The 22,319-nt window shown below is 39.8% G+C and overlaps 2 protein-coding genes across 2 annotated transcripts; one reads left to right on the plus strand and one right to left on the minus strand.

Annotated features, from left to right (window-relative positions):
- The first annotated feature begins 454 nt into the window (after positions 1 to 454).
- Positions 455 to 18,091, plus strand: rbm28 (RNA binding motif protein 28). The gene is made up of 20 exons (XM_034085168.1): positions 455 to 827; positions 1,254 to 1,400; positions 1,488 to 1,594; positions 1,729 to 1,804; positions 1,924 to 2,016; positions 2,142 to 2,213; positions 2,339 to 2,438; positions 2,530 to 2,756; positions 2,857 to 2,923; positions 3,037 to 3,146; positions 3,238 to 3,311; positions 3,424 to 3,559; positions 4,856 to 4,920; positions 5,061 to 5,219; positions 7,667 to 7,816; positions 7,971 to 8,045; positions 8,146 to 8,269; positions 9,537 to 9,675; positions 12,913 to 13,027; positions 17,631 to 18,091. Exons 1-20 carry the CDS (start codon positions 710 to 712, stop codon positions 17,769 to 17,771), a joined length of 2,295 nt encoding a protein of 764 aa, XP_033941059.1. The 5' UTR covers positions 455 to 709; the 3' UTR covers positions 17,772 to 18,091.
- Positions 18,092 to 18,193: 102 nt separating this feature from the next.
- Positions 18,194 to 20,120, minus strand: LOC117448071 (leptin-like). Its single transcript, XM_034085169.2, has 3 exons — positions 19,996 to 20,120; positions 19,311 to 19,510; positions 18,194 to 19,229 (listed from the first exon to the last, which is right to left on the minus strand). Exons 1-3 carry the CDS (start codon positions 20,066 to 20,068, stop codon positions 18,879 to 18,881), a joined length of 624 nt encoding a protein of 207 aa, XP_033941060.1. The 5' UTR covers positions 20,069 to 20,120; the 3' UTR covers positions 18,194 to 18,878.
- Between the last annotated feature and the right edge of the window lie 2,199 nt (positions 20,121 to 22,319).

Raw genomic sequence — 22,319 nt, forward strand, 5'->3', positions numbered from 1 at the left:
TGATATATTACATGTTTTGATTATGATTATTGATGCATTAATGTGTTTAACAAAGCTTGTAAAGTGGCAGCTATTGTATTTACTTTGTATGCAGGTTAGCTTGTCGATGTTACTCCAGGTGTAGCTAAAATCTTATTTACGACTGTTTATATTTCACATCATTAATCAAAATCTGCTAAGTAACTAAATATATTAAATCAAGTTAGTGGAGTAAAAATATACTTGGTAGTGGGGTAAAAGAACAAAGTATTTGAAATACTCAAGTAAAGCACAAGTCTCTCAATAAAGTACAGTTGGCTACTTGAGTAAATGTACTGAGCTACGAAATACCACTTTTCCTAAGTAAAAAAGTTGAGAACCACTGAAAAACAAACTGTTTGCATAAACAAATGAGTAAACCTCCGGGACGATAGGCGGCAGGCTTTCCAAAGTAAATGCCTGCGCCTATTTCGAGATCATTTCCGTTACATTTCCAAGATGGCTGCCCACGCATGTAAACATGCGACTTGATCTGAAAGCTTTACAGTTTTTACAGCTTTACAGTTTTTGAGCATTATTTACCACTCAGATCCGTGTGACATCGAATATTTGGATATTAACACCCAATACGGGATTGTTAACATATAAGAGATACCTTGTGAATTATTACCGAGCCAGAAAAGGCTAACGTTAGCCTGCTAACCGCTAGCGTTAGCTCGGCAGCAGAGCCATGCCAGCGCTGACTTTATTCGTTGGTTCTCTGCCAGCTTCAGCTTCAAATGAACGACTGGAGGAAATATTCTCTGAAATTGGTCCTGTTAAACAGTGCTTCGTGGTCAGAGACAAAGGTGATGTTTGTACTGTCATTTATTCGTGGTCTAAATCTTTTAAAGTGAAAATGATCTCTAGCTGGAGGCAAAATACGTTGTTCATTCTTCTGTAACATGTGTCTTCACACTGTACCATAGCCTAATGTTATCATGTATATGTATGTAATATGCTATTCCTTAAACACTTAATGTAAAGAATGTTCTCCTGTCAAATTGGCCCTTTATATCGATATTTCACAGAAAATATTCAGACATTTATGTTTCATTGTCAATATCTATATATTTTCCTTTTACTTATGTTTTATTTACTATTTCAAATGTTTCTATTTCATTTTTTTTTTACTGTCTAACCCTAACCCTTCTACCTGAGATCAAAGTAAGAAGTAGTCAGAGATCTATTTAAACGCAACGATACGAATAACCTATCTTTTAATTATAAACCAGGCACTGAAAAATGTCGGGGGTTTGGCTATGTCACATTTTCCATGGAGGAAGATGCACAGCGAGCCATGAAAGATGTAAAAGAATTCGATGGAAAGAAGCTTTCAATATCGGTGGCGAAGAAGAAAATAAAAGACAAAAGGAAAACAGGTGTGTATAAAGACATGTCCGAATAAGAGCAACTGTGAGTGCTTTCACGCCTCGTTTACTTGATGACTTTTTCATGTTGTCATTTAGCACCTAAAGAGCCAGCTCCAGCTCCAAAGGAAAATGAGGAAAAAACCAAAGGCATTAGGAAAACGCATCTGAAAGCGAGACTCATCATCAGGAACCTGAGTTTTAAGGTACTGTACGCTATGGTTGAGCAATGGAGCAACTGACAAGCACCATTTTTAACCATCCTCTGAAGTTCAGTGACATAAATGCTGTTAAAGTGGGACACTAGTTGCTTAGATCTGTCACAATTGCTGTGTTACAGTGCTCAGAAGATGATCTAAAAGAAGTTTTTTCCAAGTTTGGAACAGTCCGTGAGAACAAAATTGCCCTCAAACCTGGTAAAAATATTTGTTATTCTAACTGGGTGGACAAATAATCCAAATCATTAATAGTTCAATTATTGTGTGCCCCTTAAGTTGGTTGTTTGCTTATTTCCTATTTTAATGTTTTTCTACAGATGGGAAGATGCGAGGATTTGCATTTGTCCAATTTAAAAATGTGTCTGAGGCAGCAAAAGCACTAACTGCCATGAACCTGAAGGAAATAAAAGGTTAGTCAGTGAGACATTTTACTGTTGTGGGAGAAACACTTTTCATTGTTGGCATATTATTTGGAAAATAAGAATTAGTCCGTCTCTTGTGACTGTGTTTTTAAATGTCATTGTTTCATTCACAGGTCGGCAGGTAGCAATTGACTGGGCTGTGCCTAAGGACAAGTTTATCGCCACACAGTCTTCTGCAAGTGCAGGTCATATTTCAAAAACACACAGAAGAAAATGAATGCCTTGTTTCTCCTACTCGTCATGAGAAGACATGTCTACATTTCAATATAATAATTCCTATTCATAACACTTCTTTTTGTTTACCTAATAGGAGCTAAAGTTACTGAGGCAACAGCGAAACTGTCAGCCTCAAAGAGTGACAGTGAAGACGAGGAAGAAGAAAAGCCGCAAGCAGCTCCTGCAAAGAAAAAGTGTGGATCTCACATGTAAAGCTTTGTTAATATGTCAACAGGTTAAAACTGGTTTACTTTACCGGGTTATTTCTTTAAAACATCTTCACAGAGTCACTACCAAACTTGAAGTGGAGGAGTCCCAATCGGGAGATGAAGATGATAGTGAGGAACAAGACAGCGAGGAGGAGGCAGACGATGAGAAAGAAGATGATGATGTGTCCCAGGAGGGAGACGACGATGACGACGAGGATAAGAGTAACCTTGATTCAGAGGACGATCAAGATGAGAGTGAGGGTGATGAGGATGACGAGGATGATGAAGATGATGAAGAATCAGGTATCAATTATCTGCTTATGTTTCTCTTATTATTTTTGCATGTAATGGTAATACAAATGTCAATGAAAATGTTGTTTTGACACTGCTCCTTTATCTCCAGCCAAAAAGAAGAAAGCCAAGAAACTTCTCCCTTCAGACGTACCAGAAGGCAGAACAATATTCCTCAGGTTTGACATTGTTCTCTTTCCTTAATCTTAAACATGCTTTCAAAATATCTACTCATGCTTACTCACTAATTATTTACTGCCATCTTTGTTTATCTTTCTTCTGGCTGTGTTAGGAACCTTTCCTTTGACACAGAGGAAGAGGATCTGGAGGAAATACTCTTAAAGTATGGAGAGCTAAATTACATAAAGGTTGTTCTCCACCCAGACACAGGACATTCAAAAGGTCAGTTACCAGTGCTTGGATGAAAAAAACTCTTTATCTTTATTGTTTGCAAAAACCGGTTAATGGACTTATTTTGGCCTTTGTCTTTCAGGTTGTGCATTTGCTCAGTTTAAGAATAAAGAGGCTGCAGACAAATGCCTGGCTGCATCACAGGATGAGGCTGAGGTAATACATTCTGAGTGAATTAACTATAATTGTTTTTTTTTGTCATGGAATAATTTGTTTTCCAGTTTTGTGCAATTGCTGTCTTGTTGTAACATTGGGTTATTTGTTGCAGAGCGCTGGTATCCGTTTGGATGGCAGAAAGCTGATGATTGTGGCAGCGGTGACCAGAGAGGATGCTTCCAAGCTGAAAGTGGACAAAGTGAAAGTAGAAACAGGCACCAGGAACCTCTACCTGGCCAGAGAGGGCTGTGAGTACACCCTTTCATGCTCTTCTTTTCTCCTTTGCACCCGGTCAGTTCTCTCCCTCTATTAGTAAGATTAACAACATTTTAGAAAGCTTTGCATGGTCCCTAGTAGGGATGCTCCGATCGCCAATTTCGGGGCCGATCGCCGGAATCAGTATCGGCCGATACGGATCGCCGATACGATCGAGTGGGCGGGGCCTAAATGGAAGATTTAAACATCACTTTAAATCTTCCATTTAAAGTGATGTTTAAAACTCAGTTAATGGGGCTCATTCACTGGAGCTTCCACAAACAACAATCAACTTAATTATTACATTCAAATTATGTACATTATTCAAGTTTACATTCACTTTGGATAATAACACGGGAGAAATTAGCGGAAGCGCTCTCTTTTCCTCTCTCCCTCTCCTGACAGCCTGTCAGTATCTCATGCAGCTCACTGATCCAGTAATGCGTGACCCGACAATGAAGAATACATATATTTCTAATAACTAGTTTAGCTTGTTCCAGAGGTAGATAAAATAGCTAAGTGTGTTAGGTCTAACTCTTACGGTACGTCCACACAGCAGCTTTTCAAAAATCTTGAAAATCTTGGAGCTGGGCGTGTCTGAAAGCTTGGGGATTTTTTGCGAGCAACGCGACCAACAACCAATCACATGAATCTCCCGCCACCGACATACAAAGCAAAAAAACCCGGGGATTTTATGCGAGCAATATATATTATATAAACTCCCCAAACAGGCGAAAACCTACCAGTTTCACCCACTGTCTCTGCCACCTCTCTCCATGCCTGGTTCCTCCGGTTTGTATCCCATTAATAGTTCTGGTCGTAAAGAACCGGGTGATTTGCTACCGTAATTTCTCGTTTGGAATATGAGGAAATGAACTGCGGTCTAGTTCTCCCTGTGTGTGTGTTTCGCTGCGCTTACCAGTCCGGCGGGTGGAGCTGCAGGATTTCTGCTTCACACACGTTGCATACCACTATTTTACTGTCTTTTTCGGACACCTTAAAATAATGCCAGACCGGTGAAGCCATTTTGGCGAGCTTGTTTTGCCGCACACAGAGAAAAGTGTCATGTATTTTACGTCATGCGATCGGCTCTCGCGATCGGCTCTCGCGATCGGCATGTTTAGAGAGCACCGATCGATCGGTAGAGAGTGAGTATCGGCCGATCTCGATCGGTGACCGATCGATCGGAGCATCCCTAGTCCCTAGTAAGTTATACAAATAGACTGAGTAGTCACTTCTCTTAAATCATTTCCTATACATTATGATTTAACTTTTGCTTCCACACCCAGTGATCCGTGCTGGAACCAAGCCTGCAGAGAATGTCCCTGAAGCAGACATGGCCAAAAGAACCAGAGTGAGTTAATCTTTCAGTAACACAGTTTTTAACACAGTTTTACTTTCTGAATGATCTATTTAATGCTCAATCTTACCCTCATCATCTCTCTGATTGCTTTTATATTGAAGGATATTTCTGGTGTTGTCTCTCTCCCTTAGTTTGAAGAAATAAAGAAGACCAAGCTTCGGAGCTTAAATGTGTTTGTTTCAAAGAATCGTCTGTGTGTCCATAACCTGCCCAAGTCAGTGGACAACAAAAAACTCAAAGCACTCTGCCTCCAAGCAGTGAAAGGGGACAAAGGAGTACGCATCAACGAGGTGAGAAGCACTACTGTTAGTATTTTTTTTGTAGCAGTTATCATTAATTTGCAACCTTCCTGGACATCATTTTATGCCAGTAGCGTTTATCAGGGTTCGTACGGTCATTGAAAACCTGGAAAAGTCATGGAAATTCAAAATGCAAATTCCAGGCCCTGGAAAAGTTATGGAAAACGATGTTTTTCCCAAAGTTTTGGAAAAGTCATGGAAATGTAACTAAAATTGCGTCAAATATAATTTACATTTTATCTAATCGCCAAAATAATCTGCGGTCGCGAGCTGTTATGTGCCATCATGACGCGCATGGTGTTATTTTTTAATATATGAAGCGCGAGCTGTGTGCTCGAGTCTTCCTGCCTGTCGGTTGAACTCTGCTGCTCCGGTATGAGGGTCAGCTAGATTAGCTACGGTGCGTTCGTTAACTGTGCGGAGTCACTGTGGCACAGACTGCACCGCTGGTGAACAGCTGTTAGAACGGGCCGTTCAGGTGTTCAGAGCAGAGCGGCAGAGCGTGATGTGAACTGAAATGTTTTTCTGTCACAATATCATTAAGGAATCGTTGAGCTAGCTAGCTAGCTAGCATACATTGTCACTATCTGCTAACGTTAGCTTTAGCCTTCGTTTTCTAATAGTTTTTTTCATAGGCTATAAACGGAGGTGGTATAAGTAGATATTGTGCTAGAGTAAAAGTAGAAGTACTCAGATGTTGTTCTTAAAAGTAGAAGTACTCAGATCTTGTACTTGAGTAAAAGTAGAAGTACTCAGGTCTTGTACTTGAGTAAAAGTAGAAGTACTCAGATGTTGTACTTGAGTTAAAGTAGAAGTACTCAGATAAGTAGAAGTACTCAGATATTGTACTCGAGTAGAAGTACTCAGATCTTGTACTTTAGTAGAAGTGGAAGTACTCAGATCTTGTACTTGAGTATAAGTATAAGTACTCAGGTCTTGTACTTGAGTAAAAGTAGAAGTACTCAGGTCTTGTACTTGAGTAAAAGTAGAAGTACTCAGGTCTTGTACTTGAGTAAAAGTAGAAGTACTCAGATCTTGTACTTGAGTAAAAGTAGAAGTACTCTGATCTTGTAGTAAAAGTAGAAGTACTCAGATCTTGTACTTGAGTAAAAGTAGAAGTACCAGAGTGTAGGAATACTCTGTTACAGTAAAAGTCCTGCATTCAAAATGTTACTCAAGTGAAAGTAGAAAAGTATTCTCATCAAAATATAGTGAAAGTAGCGACAGTAAAAGTAGTCGTTGTGCAGATTGGTCCATTTCAGAATAATATAGAAGATATGTTTTATAATGATTGATCATGAAAGTGTTCTCAAAGCTGGTAAAGGTGCAGCTAGTTTGAATGACTTTGTATACTGCAGGGCAGCTGGTGGATTTACTCCAGGTGGAACTAAAGTCTAATTTAACACTTGATTATATTTCACATCATTCATCCACATCTGTAGAGTAACTAAAGGTATTAAATACATGTAGTGGAGGAAAAGTACACCATGTACCTCTGAACTGTAGTGGAGTAGAAGTACACCATGTACCTCTGAACTGTAGTGGAGTATAAGTACACCATGTACCTCTGAACTGTAGAGGAGTAGAAGTACACCATGTACCTCTGAACTGTAGTGGAGTAGAAGTACACCATGTACCTCTGAACTGTAGAGGAGTAGAAGTACACCATGTACCTCTGAACTGTAGAGGAGTAGAAGTACACCATGTACCTCTGAACTGTAGAGGAGTAGAAGTACAAAGTAGCAAAACATTGAAATACTTAAATAAAGTACAAGTATCTCAAAATTGTACCCACGTATAGTACTTGTTGAGTTTATGAACTTAGTTACTTTACACCAGTGGCTATAAAGATAGAAAGACTAAGCCTTGCACAGAGGCATGACAATACATTTTCTAAATGCTCAACAGTGCTGCCAGAATTATAAACTGACTGCTACACAATTAAAATAAAATTTATTTTAATAGAAATATATAAAAAGCATTTAAAATGCTTTTATATATTTCTATTAGATGTGACTCTTTGGCGTTTCTGTTATTATTGACACTGCTGCTTTCAGGGGGTCGGGTCCTTGCCACCTTTTTCATACCTGATGAGTTTGCCTCCCTGACTACAGTTGCTTTAGCGTGTAGAAGCTAGTAAGCCTACTATTTGATTTGTTTTAGATAGGCACAACATGTTTCATATGCAGATGTTATTTTCCTGTTCCATGTTAAAATAAACCATTTTCAGTGGGAATTTTTTTTTGGTCATGGAAAATGAGGTAAAGGTCATTGAGAAGTCATGGAAAAGTCATTGAAAATCATTGGTGAAAAAGTGTATGAACCCTGGTTTATGAATGTTGTTGTCATTTAAAACACTGCCTCTGTGTGTCCACTAGGGAGTGGTGTTTTCATTCTTGTTCATGCTGTCTCTGTGTCTACCTCTGTTTCTCATTCAGTGTCGGGTGATGTATGACAAGAAGCCAGAAAAGGGTCAGTCGAACGGACAGTCGTTAGGTTACGGCTTCGTCCAGTTTCAAGAGCACGAGCATGCTCTCAGCACACTTCGTTACCTTAATAACAACCCTGACCTCTTCGGCTCACACAAGGTGGGTTTTTGCTGACATCTATTATCGGTTTTATTATGAGCTATGTTTTTGCTTTGTTGCCACTGTATTTATTTAGCCTTAGAAAATGTTGACTTCACACTGTGGTGATTATTTCATTTTTCACACCGGATTATATTTTGATGTCATCCTGCAGAGACCGATCGTTGAGTTCTCCCTGGAGGATACAAGGAAACTTAAATTAAAAGAAATCCGTCAACAAAGGAACAAGGTGCGTTTCTATCAATTCATTTCATGTCATGGTTACAAAGAATACTTTTTAAAATTTCATTTTTGATTTCCAAATTAACCCCAAATGTATGTCTTTGAAGGAATTCTTACAAAATCGGCTACAAAAAGGAGGAGGGAAACCTCAGGCACCGGCAGATGGAAAATGGGCCAGTAAAGATGGAAATAAAGCAGCGACCTCATCCGTACAGACTGGAAACGAGAAAGGTTCGACGATATCATGTCCGTATTAATGTTCCTTCGACGTTAACGACTTTTGAACTCTCAATCAATATCAACTAAGCTTTTGATATATATATATATATTAGTGCTGTCAAAATTATCGCGTTAACGGCGGTAATTAATTTTTTGAATTAATTGCGTTAAAATATTTAACGCATTTAACGCATGTGCAGAATGGCCCGCCCCATACGTGCCACCAGTGGCAGCGCTGGGGTAGGCTACACCCATACCAAGAAATGGCTTAGCCCCACCATGAAAAATGATGTTAAAGTAAGCAAAATAAAGTCTGCCAACTCGCGCGGAGTAAATTGCACAGACAGCAGTTAGTAAGATTGATTTCAGTAGCCACGGTTTTGAAAACTTTTGTCACGTAGTGATCGTCTTCTCAATAGAACATCTTTGATAACGGCGTGGTGTTGTTGCAGGAAGTCCCGACGGAGAATACTTTTGCTGTAGTACAGGGCAGAGCCATATAATGGTAATAATATGGCTCCGGTACAGAGGTGCACATAACTGGTACGCAGGTTATGTGCGTAATCTGAAATGCGTACCGTCACTTGTGTCACAAAGCGCATTTGCGTACCGACGTACTTGTGAAGCTTTTTCCAGAAGGCGGTTAGATCACCGGACGACAGAGTCGGTCTCCGTGTGCACAGATACGGCTGCTGTTAACGTCGGTCTGTACAACGGAACTGTGCCAAAACTACGCCAACCGGCTGCGGAGGGAGACTCCCCCCCTCTCTGGAGAACTGCGCGAAAACAGCTGATCACAACGTTCACACTCTTTGGTCATGAAGTACTCCACTAGCCGCCGCCCCCCCTTTGTCGACTTTCCTGAAGTACTCCCCCGTTGATAGAAATCAACACGTAAGGAATTAAGACCCCACGGTTTGATGATTGATAGGTGTGTGGGTTGTCTTTCATTTTGACATGCAGAAAAATGTTATAATAAACATAGATACTGTATGTTAAATGGATATATCCGCCTTCTTTCATTTATCTTTCCATTCCCACAACAATATACATAAATAAATGGCATATTTTGGACATAGTTCGAATGGTGATTAATCATGATTAATTAATTTTTAAGCTGTGATTAATCTGATTAAAAATTGTAATCGTTTGACAGCCCTAATATATATATATATATATATATATATATATATATATATATATATATATATATATTTGTATATATATATATATATATATATATATTTGTTTAACTCTGTCCACTTTTTTTGTTCATCAGTGCCTCTTGAAAACCAGAAGCAGTCCGGACAGTTTTCAGGCTTCCAGACGAAACCTGAGGTCGAACATGTGGATTTGCAGAACGGGAAGAAACGAAGAAAGGTTCTAGCCTTCCCTTCCCATCGGGGGCCTAAGATCAGGTACAGTTCTCACTACCTTTACGGGTCGCTTGTTTACAATGCGCTGTGTTTTGAGGATATGAATGAACAATTGAGACATTTAAAACAACAGAGCTATAACAAGGTGTAAAACAGATCTGGCTCTATTTATTAACAACCAAGCTGTGTACAATTGTTGTATACAATTGTATTTGGATCCCATTAGCTTCCACAAAGCAATTCTTAGTATTCTTAGTATCCAGGCAAAAAGAATACCAATACAAAAATAACAACATGTTTGGCAGCATTATGTTTGTAGATTTTGCTCACTTTCCTTGTCTTATACACTACAGCGCGGAGCTCTCTTTAAGCGGGCCGAGCCGTGCGGGGCCCGTTTTTGGTTGCGTTTCCACTTAGAGTACTACCGGCTAGCGGGTACTATTTCACAGTCTTTCTGGCCCCATAACATCGAGGTTCTTTCCGGGCCAACAACCAGGCTGAGTCGGGCTGAGTATGCTAAACTAGAGAGAGAATCGCTGGCAAGGGGCCTACAACTACAACAAGATGAACATATTTGACCTTGATTTAATTGTAATACACGTTTCAAAATGATGCCGAAGTAACAACATACTGATACCGGTTAGTAAAAACCATGAATTAATGCTTTGACAAGTCTGCAGACAGACGGCAGGCGAAAAACCTTTTAAAATGCGTGTTGTCTAAATGGAGATCGGCTATGCTCCGACCGTCCACACTCACAACAACGGCCTATACAGACATAAATAAACCAGCAACTGTATTCTCCATGACACAGACAGTCTGTGGTTTGTACTTCTTTAACTTTTGTCTAGTTTCTGAACAGATATGAGGAGCTGTGAGCTTGAGTGCTAACAGCTAACGGCTGATGTTGTTTTTCTGGGGTTCTCATTGAAGATGACGTCACGGCTCCGGCTACACTGCGTTACTATAGATACTACCCCAGTTCCTAAACTGTAATGGAAATGTGTGAGCCAGGCCTAACGAGGCCTAGCCATACCGAGCGAGGCCGTGTAGTGGAAATGCGCCAAAAATGAGATAGTCCTAACAAGGCTTAACGAGGCCGAGACAGACAGTTGGAGGCCGTGTAGTGGAAATGCGCCATTAGTGTACTGTTAAAAGTATCAGAGCCAAGCACTAAATAACTAAAACTACATTTACTTGGATTACTACAAATGTAAAGCAGTCAGCGTTCCTGCTGATCCTTTAACATATCTAAATGGCATTGAATTAATAATCCAACAATAAGGCCTTTTCAAATATGTCATTAACAATTTTTAAAATCTTAAAATAATTGGTAACATCCATTTAAAAAAATAAAATAAAAAATGTTTTCCCTATGCCTCTGTCACACAGTTCAAAATAGTGAAACCAACAAAACTCATATGTTTGCGGCAGGGAGATTAGCTATCAACGACAAGGGAAAATACAAATTCAATAAAAAGTTCCCATTCAACCAATATTTTTACAGCATCGGGGAATCAAGTACCACGCTAAATGTATTTTGTGCAAGACGTGTTAAAAACAAGCGACAAACTCTGGGCCACTTCCGGGATGCGAATTAGGAAGTGCCTCAAACTGCAGTTCATCTAGTGGCCAATAGGAGCAGTCTGCAGAATGGAGCAATTTCCATAGACCACAATGTTAAAACTTTACAGCAGAAATAAACATGTTTATATCGTGGTTTCAAAACATTTTATTCTCATTATAGTTAGATTCCCCCTTCCTGTCTATGGATCCTGGAGTGAACTTTTTCTCAACTCATCTGTTTGATTAATATTCAGTCTAAAAGTTATGCATAAATTAGGGCGTGGTCACTTTGACTGACAGGTACAAGCCTCACTGTCGGCTAACAGAAATTTGTCAGCTCTGTAGGCTCATAGGCTAGGCTTTGCTAGTTGTATTGACCGAACTTGACCCAACGGACGTGTCCGTGGATTTCGTGTCTTTTGTTAAGTATAAGACAATTAAAATGTCTTGTTGTGCGGTTGATTGTACTAACCGACATTCCAAGAAGTCTCTTTTGCACTTTTTTCGGTGAGTATAATTGTAATATTTTATATATATATATATATATATATATATAAATATGTCCAACCCGTTAGCATTGATTAGCTGGTGTATTTGTCTAGCTTAGCTCGTTAAACAGCGAATTAGCCGCGGTTGGTAGAGCTATGGCTCCGGCAGTCGGTAGAGCTATGGCTCCGGCTGCCGTTATAGCTCCGGTCGGTAGGTCTACCGACTGCCGGAGCCATAGCTCTACCAACCGCGGCTAATTAGCTGTTTAACGAGCTAAGCTAAAACATACACCTGCTAATCATGCTAACGGGTTGGACAGAGCTCCGGCCGGGAGAGCTATAGGTCTTCGGAGCTATAACTGCGGCGGGCTGTTCGCAGGTAGGTAACGTGGTAGTGGCAGGCAGCCAAAGGAATTATGTACGCCACAATTGTTCTTATATCTTTGTGTACTAATTGGATATTATTTACGGGTGCAAACCATAGATTGTATAACCTGTTAATATGTTAAGTAGGGAATAGTGTGCAGCAAGTCATTATTGAAGAAAGCCCGACGCTAGCTTCTCGTAGCTTTGGCTTTTTCCTTCATTAATGACCGCCTTGCTGTACATTATCCCTTATTTATTGTATTTGCTCCTTTTGTCTGCACGGACTCTCTTCAGTGACAACGTTACATTTCCCGAGGTGGGAGGAATTAAGGATTTACAATTATGAACCGCAAGCTGGGTTGTTAGCTTAATACTGGGAGCATATTAGCTTAGCTTCTTAGCGTGAGCTAGGTCTGGAATTTCACGTCCGTTGTCAGCAGGTCCCGCCCTGTCCCGCCTCGGCTCTGCCTCTTTGCCCTTATTTGGAGAAGGCGGGAGTTAAAATCGACGTCACTGTCGAGCCGTTAGTGGCCGACTCCGCCTACTAAGGGCTTCTCGGCAACTCTGCAGAATCCTATGGGTGACGTCACAGACCCTACGTCCATTTATATATACAGTCTATGGTTAAAACAACAATTTTAGCTGTTTTTTCTTCAATTTAGTTTTTTGTAAAGTTGTTTTTAAAATGTCTGTAGAAACTGTAGTAGTGTTTCCCAACTTGGGCAAATGATGTAACCTTTGTTAGACTGTCATGTTACAAACAACCCTTAAAAAGAGTAGAGGAATGTCAAGAGTGAATATGACTCAGCAGTGACCCTCATGCTAAGGTTGCAGTTTGTGAACGATGCTGTCTTTGCAGGATGCGTGACAAAGGAAAGCCGCAGGCCCCCCCCCCCAAGAAAGCTCGGCCCGGAACAGGAAGGAAAGATCGTCAAAAACAACAGATCGAAAAGCCCACACAACCCAGAAACCAGGTTTGTACAAATTGCATTGCATATTCCTATTTGTAATCTCGGGTCATGATCACAAACATCTCAACACAAAGAGCTGCTGAGGTGCCCCTTTATCACAAAATGCTGAAACAGTAGCTGGTCCACTTCTAAAGCTCTTAAAAACTCTTACACCCAGGACCAAACAAAATGGAATTCATTTGGTTAAACATTTACCTATTCTTTAGTATGTTCACACCCCCCTCTGGGTAACAAAACATTGTGTAATAAATAGGTCTGTCGCGTTAACGCAAAAAAAAATTAACGGCACTAATTATTTTAACGCGATTAACGCATGTGTATTTTTTTTTTCCTCGGCTGCCCCGTAGTTTCAGAGCGCATCGAGTTTAAAATACCATCTATAAACTGATGCTGACAGCCCCGCTCCTGCTGCCCGCTTGCAGCAGACCACACTTCCACGCTCACCGGCAGGCACCGACTGGCTATTGGAAGGACCGGGAGGGTGTGTGTATATGTGTGGCCCGAGCGAGAGAGAGACCTTACGTGTATTGTTGTTGTTAGCATCTGGTGCTAGCTAGCTGCGCTAACGGATATAAGGAGCTGTTTAAATAAAAACAGGAGCGACATGTCGCCACAACTGCGCCGAGCACTTGACTTTATGCAGGCAGCCAGACAGTGGTACATTGTACGAAAAGTCAGCACACTCGGCACGGATAGTGCGCAACATGACTGCAGCGTCCAGGCAGCTCCCGTTCGAGCATATGCTTTGAGTTTCACATCGCTCCAACGATCCAACACACACACACACACACACACACACACACACACACACACACACACACACACACACACACACACACACACACACACACACACACACACACACACATTTAGAACAGATAAAAAATGTGCGATTAATCGCGATTAACTATGGACGATCATGCGATTAATCGCGATTTAAATATTTTAATCGACTGACAGCCCTAGTAATAAACCTTAAAGGAATGGTATGCTCATGACACTCATTTTTTAAAAATTATCATCCGATAAAACAGACCAGTCTCTGCCAGTTTCTCTTTTTTTTTTTTTAATCCGATGACATTATCAGTGATTTTAAACTGATTATATACCGAAATAACATCAACACTGTGGGCGCCGCCATTTTCCAGACGTGACGTAATCCATGCGTTTGGTTTTCGAAGACACGTTGATCTCCATGTTATTTACTGTAGTTTCTCTATTCAAATATGCCTCACTGTATCGCGAAATATTGCCATAATTCGGATAGGAACAATCCACGGAATGCTCGGGTCCATCTGTTGCCAAAAGGTAAACATAAGAAGTACATTCAGAGGCAGTGGCTAGCGAAATGTGGCCGGCCCGAACCGAGAGATTTACAGGCTCATGTATGCAGCGAACATTTCACATTTCCGGACGACTACTCTGAGAGTATGATCAAACATAACATGGGATTTAAAGAACAACCATTACTCAATTGAGATGCAGTACCATCGGTCTTTCTGGTGTCATCACCGACCAGGACACCAGTTCGGCCAGTAGAGAAATCTCCCTCTGCAAGTGTGAAGCGACGGAGGAGCAGAAGTAGTGCTCGGAGTAAGAATAAGGTATGTTATAGCGCATTTCCATTGCAGCGGCTAGCCCCGTTTTAACGTCCAGGCCAGGACAGTTTTTGGTGGCCTTTCCATATAGCGTAGTACCGGCTAGTGTGTATTTCCCCCCAGTTTTTCCGGCCCCATAAAATCGTGATTCTATGGCCAGGGACAACGAAGCTGAGTATGCTAAACTAGACAGGGAATCGCTAGCAAGGGTGGTACTACATGCATACATATAGTATCTTATATCAGCTTCCCATTATACACACATGCATTTCCAAACATTTGGACTACCTATGTTGCAAATGTATTATCTTTTCAATTTACACACGGCATCTATTGCACGTCTGTCCGTCCTGGGAGAGGGATCCCTCCTCTGTTGCTCTCCCTGAGGTTTCTCCCATGTTCCCTTTAAACTGGGGGTTTTCTTCGGAAGTTTTTCCTTGTACGATGTGAGGGTCTAAGGACAGTGGGTGTCGTATTGTCATACTGATATGTATGGCTGAATTCCCCCATCCAATCTCTTCACATTGGTCAAAACTTGTTCCTCTGCTGACGAGTCCAAACTGAAATACTCCACCATGTTTCCGTGTGTTGACAAAGTGAACGCATGGATGACGTCACGACCATCACGTGACTACTGAAAATGGCAAACATGGCGGCGGCCAGACGGAATATACAGGTCTTGATAAAAAAGAGCTATAAAATCATTATTTACCGGGGAATATCGCTGATTTCTTCAGGGTATGGTTTAAACATAACGTTTCTCTAAATACTGAAGTTTTGATTAATTATCTAATGAGTGGACCATTCCTTTAAGTTGTGTGATGGTGCAAACACAATTGTGACCAAGACGGTATATTGATCAGTGAATTAAACTCTTTTATTTTATTGGTTGGCATTGCTGTCAAAAATGAGCAGGTAACAAAGAAATCCCTGCAGAATATGAGACATTCTCCAATGGTTTGGTTAGTGGATTTGTTTGTTGTTAAAATACCTGAATAATATAGATCTTTGGAAAGCTTTTAAAACAAAAAATCTTAAGACTGTGGATGGTAAAAAAAAATTATTTTACAATGTGGATATTGTTAAAAAGTGTATAACTTCCAGGTGAATTTCATTAAAGGTCCCATGTCATGCTTTTCTGGTTATTACCCGTCCCCTTGTGTGTTATGAAGGTTTTTCCTCATGTAAACGGTCTGCAGAGTCACAAACCCTCAAAGTACACCCTCTAGCGAGTATAACTCTAACACAGAAAATACCTGTCTATGCTGCCCCAGAACGCCTCGTTGGAGATTTCTCTTTTTCCATTTTCTTCTTCCTGGGTACAATATTGTGACCATACCCAGGACCAATCCGTGGAGCTCCTCACACACACACACACACACACACTCACTCACTCACTCACTCACTCACTCACTCACTCACTCACTCACTCACTCACTCAGCCTTATCTTTTCTCAGCCGCGATATTCCGCCGAGTTTTGCCGGCACACTCGGCTTTATCTTTTCTCAGCCGCAGCTGCGTGGATCTCCACTCACAGTTCGCCACACACTCACGTATGTGTGCTCAGGCTGAGTTTCGCTGTCTCGGAGACCCCACGCAGCAACCAGGAAACTTTCGTGGGAGAAAAAGGTTCCTATGTCTGATTGGCTGGGCGGAATGCAAACCACGCCCCGTAAAACTACTTTTGTTGTGAAGCCGCCATTTTATTATCCTCGCATTAGCATTATTAGCATTAGCCCAGCGCACAAACGCAGACAGAGACTAATTTATGGCAACACAGAAGAAAACACGGGAGTGGTGGAGAGTCCTAGCAGCTTCTACTGAAGCCAGTCCCCAACTCCTGGGACTTCGGGTGGAAGTTGTTTGCGGCCTGCCAGTAAACCCAAAGCAGAAGAAGAAGAAATTACGTCAGCGGCTTTATTTGCCTAATCCTCCCTCAGGGATTTATTCTGGTGTGAACGCGATCTGTTCATGAGAACTAAAGAGTTCTCATGAACTAAGTTCTGATGAACCTTTGTGGGAAAAGTACTGCGGTGTGAATGTGCCTATTGTAACACATAATCACTGATGTAACGGTGGTCACCTCATCAGAACAGAGTGGGCAAGCTGACCAATCAGAGCACAGTGGGCTCATAGGGAGGGGGGGGGGGGCAGGAGCTCCAACAAGCTGTTTAGGACAGAGTGAATACACATACTATACAGAGACGCTGTATGAGAAACCAATGTGAGTTTGGAAAATTGAACAATGTAAATCTATTCTAGTATACCTCAACAATGGAATTATGATCAGTGGAAATGGCCATGACATGGGACCTTTTTAAAGCATAAACACATTTTGCAGATGATTCATTGAAGTATTGTTATTTTAGGACACTACATTTTGTCAACTTTCTTTAATAGCCTTGCAATTCAGCAAGCGAGAAAAGGTTTAGTGTTTCTTCTTGGGTGCTCCAGACCTTTAACTCTACAGTTGCCTAGAAACTCCAGGCAGAAGGAAATATATCTGTAGATACACACAGCCACAACATGCGGTTGGCAAATGATTATCAATGTAAATTTGCCAGGAGTACTATTTTACTTTTTTAAAACAGTACATGGTCAAACCATACACTCAAGCACGTGCAAGTCGCTCTGCATCTACCAATCGGCTTGCTACTGCGAAGTGGAACCAGGTACACTAAAGCAAAGACACGCCTCTTTGCCGTCCTGGCTCCTGAATGGTGGAACCAGCTTCCCACTGATATCAGGACAGTGAAGTCTACATATCTTCCGTCGCAAGCTGAATACCCACCTTGATGGCGAATAATAAAAAAAATAAAAAACTCACTTCAGAGTTTAATTTACAATGGTTGTTTGAAGTAAATATGTCAGCACTCTTCCTGGTTTCCTTAGTTTGAATCTTTATGGTTTATTGCTCTTATTGTAAGTTGCTCTGGAGGAAAGTGCCAGCTAAATGCAATGTAATGTAAAATGTGTTTCTGACTTTCTTTATTTTGTTGTTTTCCAGAAGGCTAATACGGGAAAGAAGCAATTTAAGAGAAGGGACGGGGACCGGTTTGACAGCCTGGTGGAGCAGTACAAGAAGAAGCTGATGGGTAACGGTGACAAGAACACCGACGTCAGAAAAAACAAGTGGTTTGATAGTTAAAGCTGTGTGTTTGTGTCTGAATGAGTGTGGAGAGAGAATGTGTTTGAATCTTAAGTGTTTAAGATTAACACGAGAGGTCCTCTACATTCAACATCCTGATGTTTTAAAATGAGTACAGTGGTTCTTATAATTTAGTTTTGTGTCAGATTTCACAGTATGTGATGCCAATCTGTGAAATGTTTGTTACCTAACTTCAGTCATTCTATTCCTGCGTTTCTGTAACCCATACTGTTCTTTTAAAACGAGCTGATAAACTAAGTGTGGTTGTTTTTCATATACTTGGCTTTTTATGAAAAAAAGATTAAAAGCCCTTGAATTGGTGTTTTATTATAATCTTTACTTTTTTATATGAAAACCGTATTCGTCCCATTCACATATTTGAAGTCAGTTGAATATATGCCATATTGTTAAAATAACAGTCCCTGTTAAATCATTAGCTGATAGCTCTTCATCGTCCCACTCGTGAAACTTGAATACAAGAGTAGGAAGAAACCACACACCATGGTGTAGGTGTATTTACCTGGCCTACGTTACTTTTTTCATTCATTCTGATCTCGCCAAAACTCATTGCACAACACCAACAAACTTGCATATCCCCACATCTAGTTTCTGTAAATATTTATTCAGTTTAATTTAAAAAAAGTCTAGATATATATAAATATATAAAATATCCTCTACAGTTGTAAATAACAATTCTGGAATAACAGATTACATTGCATTGAAATGAAAGTTGCCCTTTGCCCTTCCTGTCCTTGTAGTTCTCATACAAACACATCTGTTATTCTTGTTAAGTGTCAACCTGGATTTGTGACATTTCCTCTGCTGCAGCCAGCCTGATCAGCTTCATGACTGAATGAATGCAAAGGTCCACCTTTTGATCACAGAGCTCTTTGTTGATACAACAGTGGTGTCATAACACAGAACAAGGATTTATCAGTTTGCATGGAAACGTTGTGTGGAAAATAAAATATCCTAATATGAATATGTTATAAAATACATATTTTAAGTATATAAATAAATAAATTTGTATATAAATAACATAAGTGCAAGAATACATTTCCTTTAAAACACATTGCACATTACACAAAATGTCCAGAGGTCTGTCTTTCAGCAAGATTCAAGATCATCCAGGTTTTGGAGCAGCAGATTGAGGAACTCCCTTACTCTCATGAGAGCCTCGGTGCTCACAGTGTCCAAGAACTCCGGTCGACTCCGCTGTTTCAGCCGTAGCAGCGACGCTGGCTCTGAACCTCTGGGCTGCTGCTCACTGCATTGCGCCTTCATCCACTCCCTGACATAACTCGTCAATGAAGAGATATGAGACTTGGTCTGCGTCACCGCAAAGTAGGAATCACTACTTATCTTGCGATTAAAACCCTCCAAGACGATCACTATGGAGGAAGGTCCATTCAGATCAGCAGCAGGTGGATTGAGCGTCCTACCAGATTCGTCCTGCACCTAAAGGCAAAACACGATCCAGTCAAAATAACTCATCCAACTGTTGATGATTTCCATCGCAAACAGAACAATAAATGTTACCTGTAAGTGTTGGTTCAGACTGTTCACCAACGTTTCAGAAATCCGCTTAATTGTTGATTTCATATTTACTACGTCCATTGGCAGAGGAGCAGCTGTACCCACACTAAAGATGAACAGCAGAGGAAACAGGAGTGCCAAAGTGTTGTCCATATTTGTAGAATGTGTCTGGATGTACCAAATATGGAATAGCACTGGTATTCCTAGGTGAAGAAGAATACACAGGTCATTCTACCTAATAATGTGTATCCATCACTTGCTGTCACTGTTGTCATCTCACAGCAGGCGTTAGTTCATGTATGCATGTCACCTTTTTATCATCAAACACATGCATCCTCCCAGTACATGTAAGATAATGGCATATAAATATGTGTTATTAGAAACCGGTACAAAGATCACTGACTTTGGCCAACATAATTCTCAATTTCTACTTTCTAAACATCTGCTACATGTGTTGTGTGAGCTTTAAAACCTCACACAACATTACATCCAAATATAATTCGTTTTTTCTATAAACACAAACTATTTTACAAATAAATCCAGCGATAAACATACTTAAAAAAACTGTAAAAAGTTACAGATGTTAACAGGGGAAAGTGTGACTGTGATTACAGACAGTGAAACAAAGATGGCAGAGTAGAATGAGAAGTAAAGGAGAGATGGAGATGGAAAGGAGAGTTGACCTTACCTCTGCTGGATGTCTGTGTTTGCCACTGTAAGGCTCCATCGGGATATCTTATAGTGGATGGATGTTGACTCATCTCTTACTCACCTCTCTCCAAACCCCTGGTTCCCCCCTCAACCTCCTCTTACTTACACCTCTCCCCATGTCAAACCCCTGTCTAGTACTGCAGGAGATGGGACATCAGTTGAAGTAGGTTTTTTGGCTGACTACGCTAGGACACATTTGAGTCACTGGGTAAACATTTACATAAACCATTTATCAAGATTAGCAGGTGCAAAAGACACCATGCCTATGTTCCTGAAAAAACCTTATACTGTACTGATATGCCATAGTTTACAATTACTACTTTACTAATTAGAATGAAATGTATAATTACTTTTTATAACATTTTAAAATCTATATAGTATAGTTATATATGTTGTGTAATTCTTTGACTGCAGAGAAACCTTGCAACTTGACTGATCACAATGCAACATGTTTTACTGAATTATCTTTACTGGTATTAACATTGCCTAATGCTGCAGGTTATGTCAATATTTATAAAGTGTCTAAACAGACAAACAGTGGCAGAAAATAAATAAATAGTACAGTTAAAACAACACTGAGGCAGAGGTGGAAGAAGTACTTAGAGCTTTTAGTAAAAGTAGAAGTAGCATAGTGTATTCATATTCTGCTACAAGTACAAATCCTGCGATCAAAATGTTACTCAAGTAAAATTATAAAAGTATTAGCATCAAAATGTACTTAAAGTACCAAAAGTAAAAGTACTCATTCTGCACATTTCAGAATAATATATATTATATGTTTTAATTATAATTATTGATGCATTAATGTGTTTATCAAAGCTGGTAAAGGTGCAGCTAGTTTTAATGAGTTTGTGTACATCAAATAACAATTTGAAAAGTAACTAAAAGTATTAAATAAATGTAGTAGAGTAAAAGTACACGATTTACCTCTGAATTGTAGGGGAGTAGAAGTAGCATACAAATATTCCAAGAAATTATTATTCTTGGAATATTTAAATGCCACTAAAGATGCATATTATAAATGGATATATGCTGTCCTAATTTATGGCTTTTTATATCTTTTATCTAAATGCAAACATTTTAATAGAATTTTTCTTTTTTTCTCTTAATTAATATGTATTCAAATGTATTAAGCAAAGTTACACATTGTGTATGTGATAGATTACCAAAAGGGATTGTTAAGTACTTGGTAATATTATATTAGGCTATATTATACATTTTGATATGCACAAAGTATAGTAATCACACACAGTATTAAGACTCACTACCAATGATTCTTAATTAAATATCAGTGATAAAAACATGTGTTCAGCCTTGGCGCTTTCCTCTAAAGACACTAACACATACCAAGACACATAGACATGTGATTCGATTGTACTCAATTAATTCTGCAGAATGTAATGTTCCAATGGACAACAATAACACACGCATGTATTAATATAGATGCCAGATGTTTCTAATCGAAACCTTCTGTATTTATAGATGTCACAGTTACATTACAGGAACATATCTGTCCACCATATGACTGATTTCTTCTAAATTAGCTCAAATGTAATGGCACTTTTTGGGAAAAGTCTTTTTAGATCTTTGTATTAGGAGTGGACATTTTTGGAAGCAGATTTCTGTTATTGCTCCTCTGGGAGGAGGAGACTGTCAGTTCTGAGCAGGTTTCTGTTTCTCTGAAGCCTGACAAAGTCAGAGAGGGCAAGAACCTGCGTGTGAGGGAATCATTTTACTTCTCTCTCAAGGTAACTTACAGTAAATCCTGTGAACTGTTAAATGTGTCATACGGGCAATCCACAAACACACGTTGAGGTCCATTCAAACTATTAATAACTGACTCATCGCCACATTTAAAGCAAAATAAAGGCTAAGACACATGGATTATAGTATCGCACTCGTGTATTATTGATGATGACATGCAGGATTGAGGTAATCATATAATTGGATGGATAGTTCACATATTTTCCCTTGGTTGTTTTCTTTAGAGTTCCTTTAAAGCTTTTCCATTGTGGTTTAGGGAGTTCCCTTGAAATTAAAAATATTTATCGCATGCAAAAAAACAGGACATCTGGGATAATTGAAAGCTGCTGTTGCTAAAACTAATTCAAAACAAGGGTTGTATTCGTCAATATGTGACGTATCAGTTTACAGGAAACATTTTACCATGATGTAGAGTTGCATTTATTATTAGTTTTCATTTTTATTCAGCAGTACACAGTGTTAGTTCTTGGTAGCTTATTTGTGAACAAATTGGGCCGTCATTTTTATATTCTAGATGGATTTTCTATATCTGTTAGC

The sequence above is a fragment of the Pseudochaenichthys georgianus genome, chromosome 6, assembly GCF_902827115.2.
Source record: "Pseudochaenichthys georgianus chromosome 6, fPseGeo1.2, whole genome shotgun sequence".
NCBI classification, from domain to species: domain Eukaryota; kingdom Metazoa; phylum Chordata; class Actinopteri; order Perciformes; family Channichthyidae; genus Pseudochaenichthys; species Pseudochaenichthys georgianus.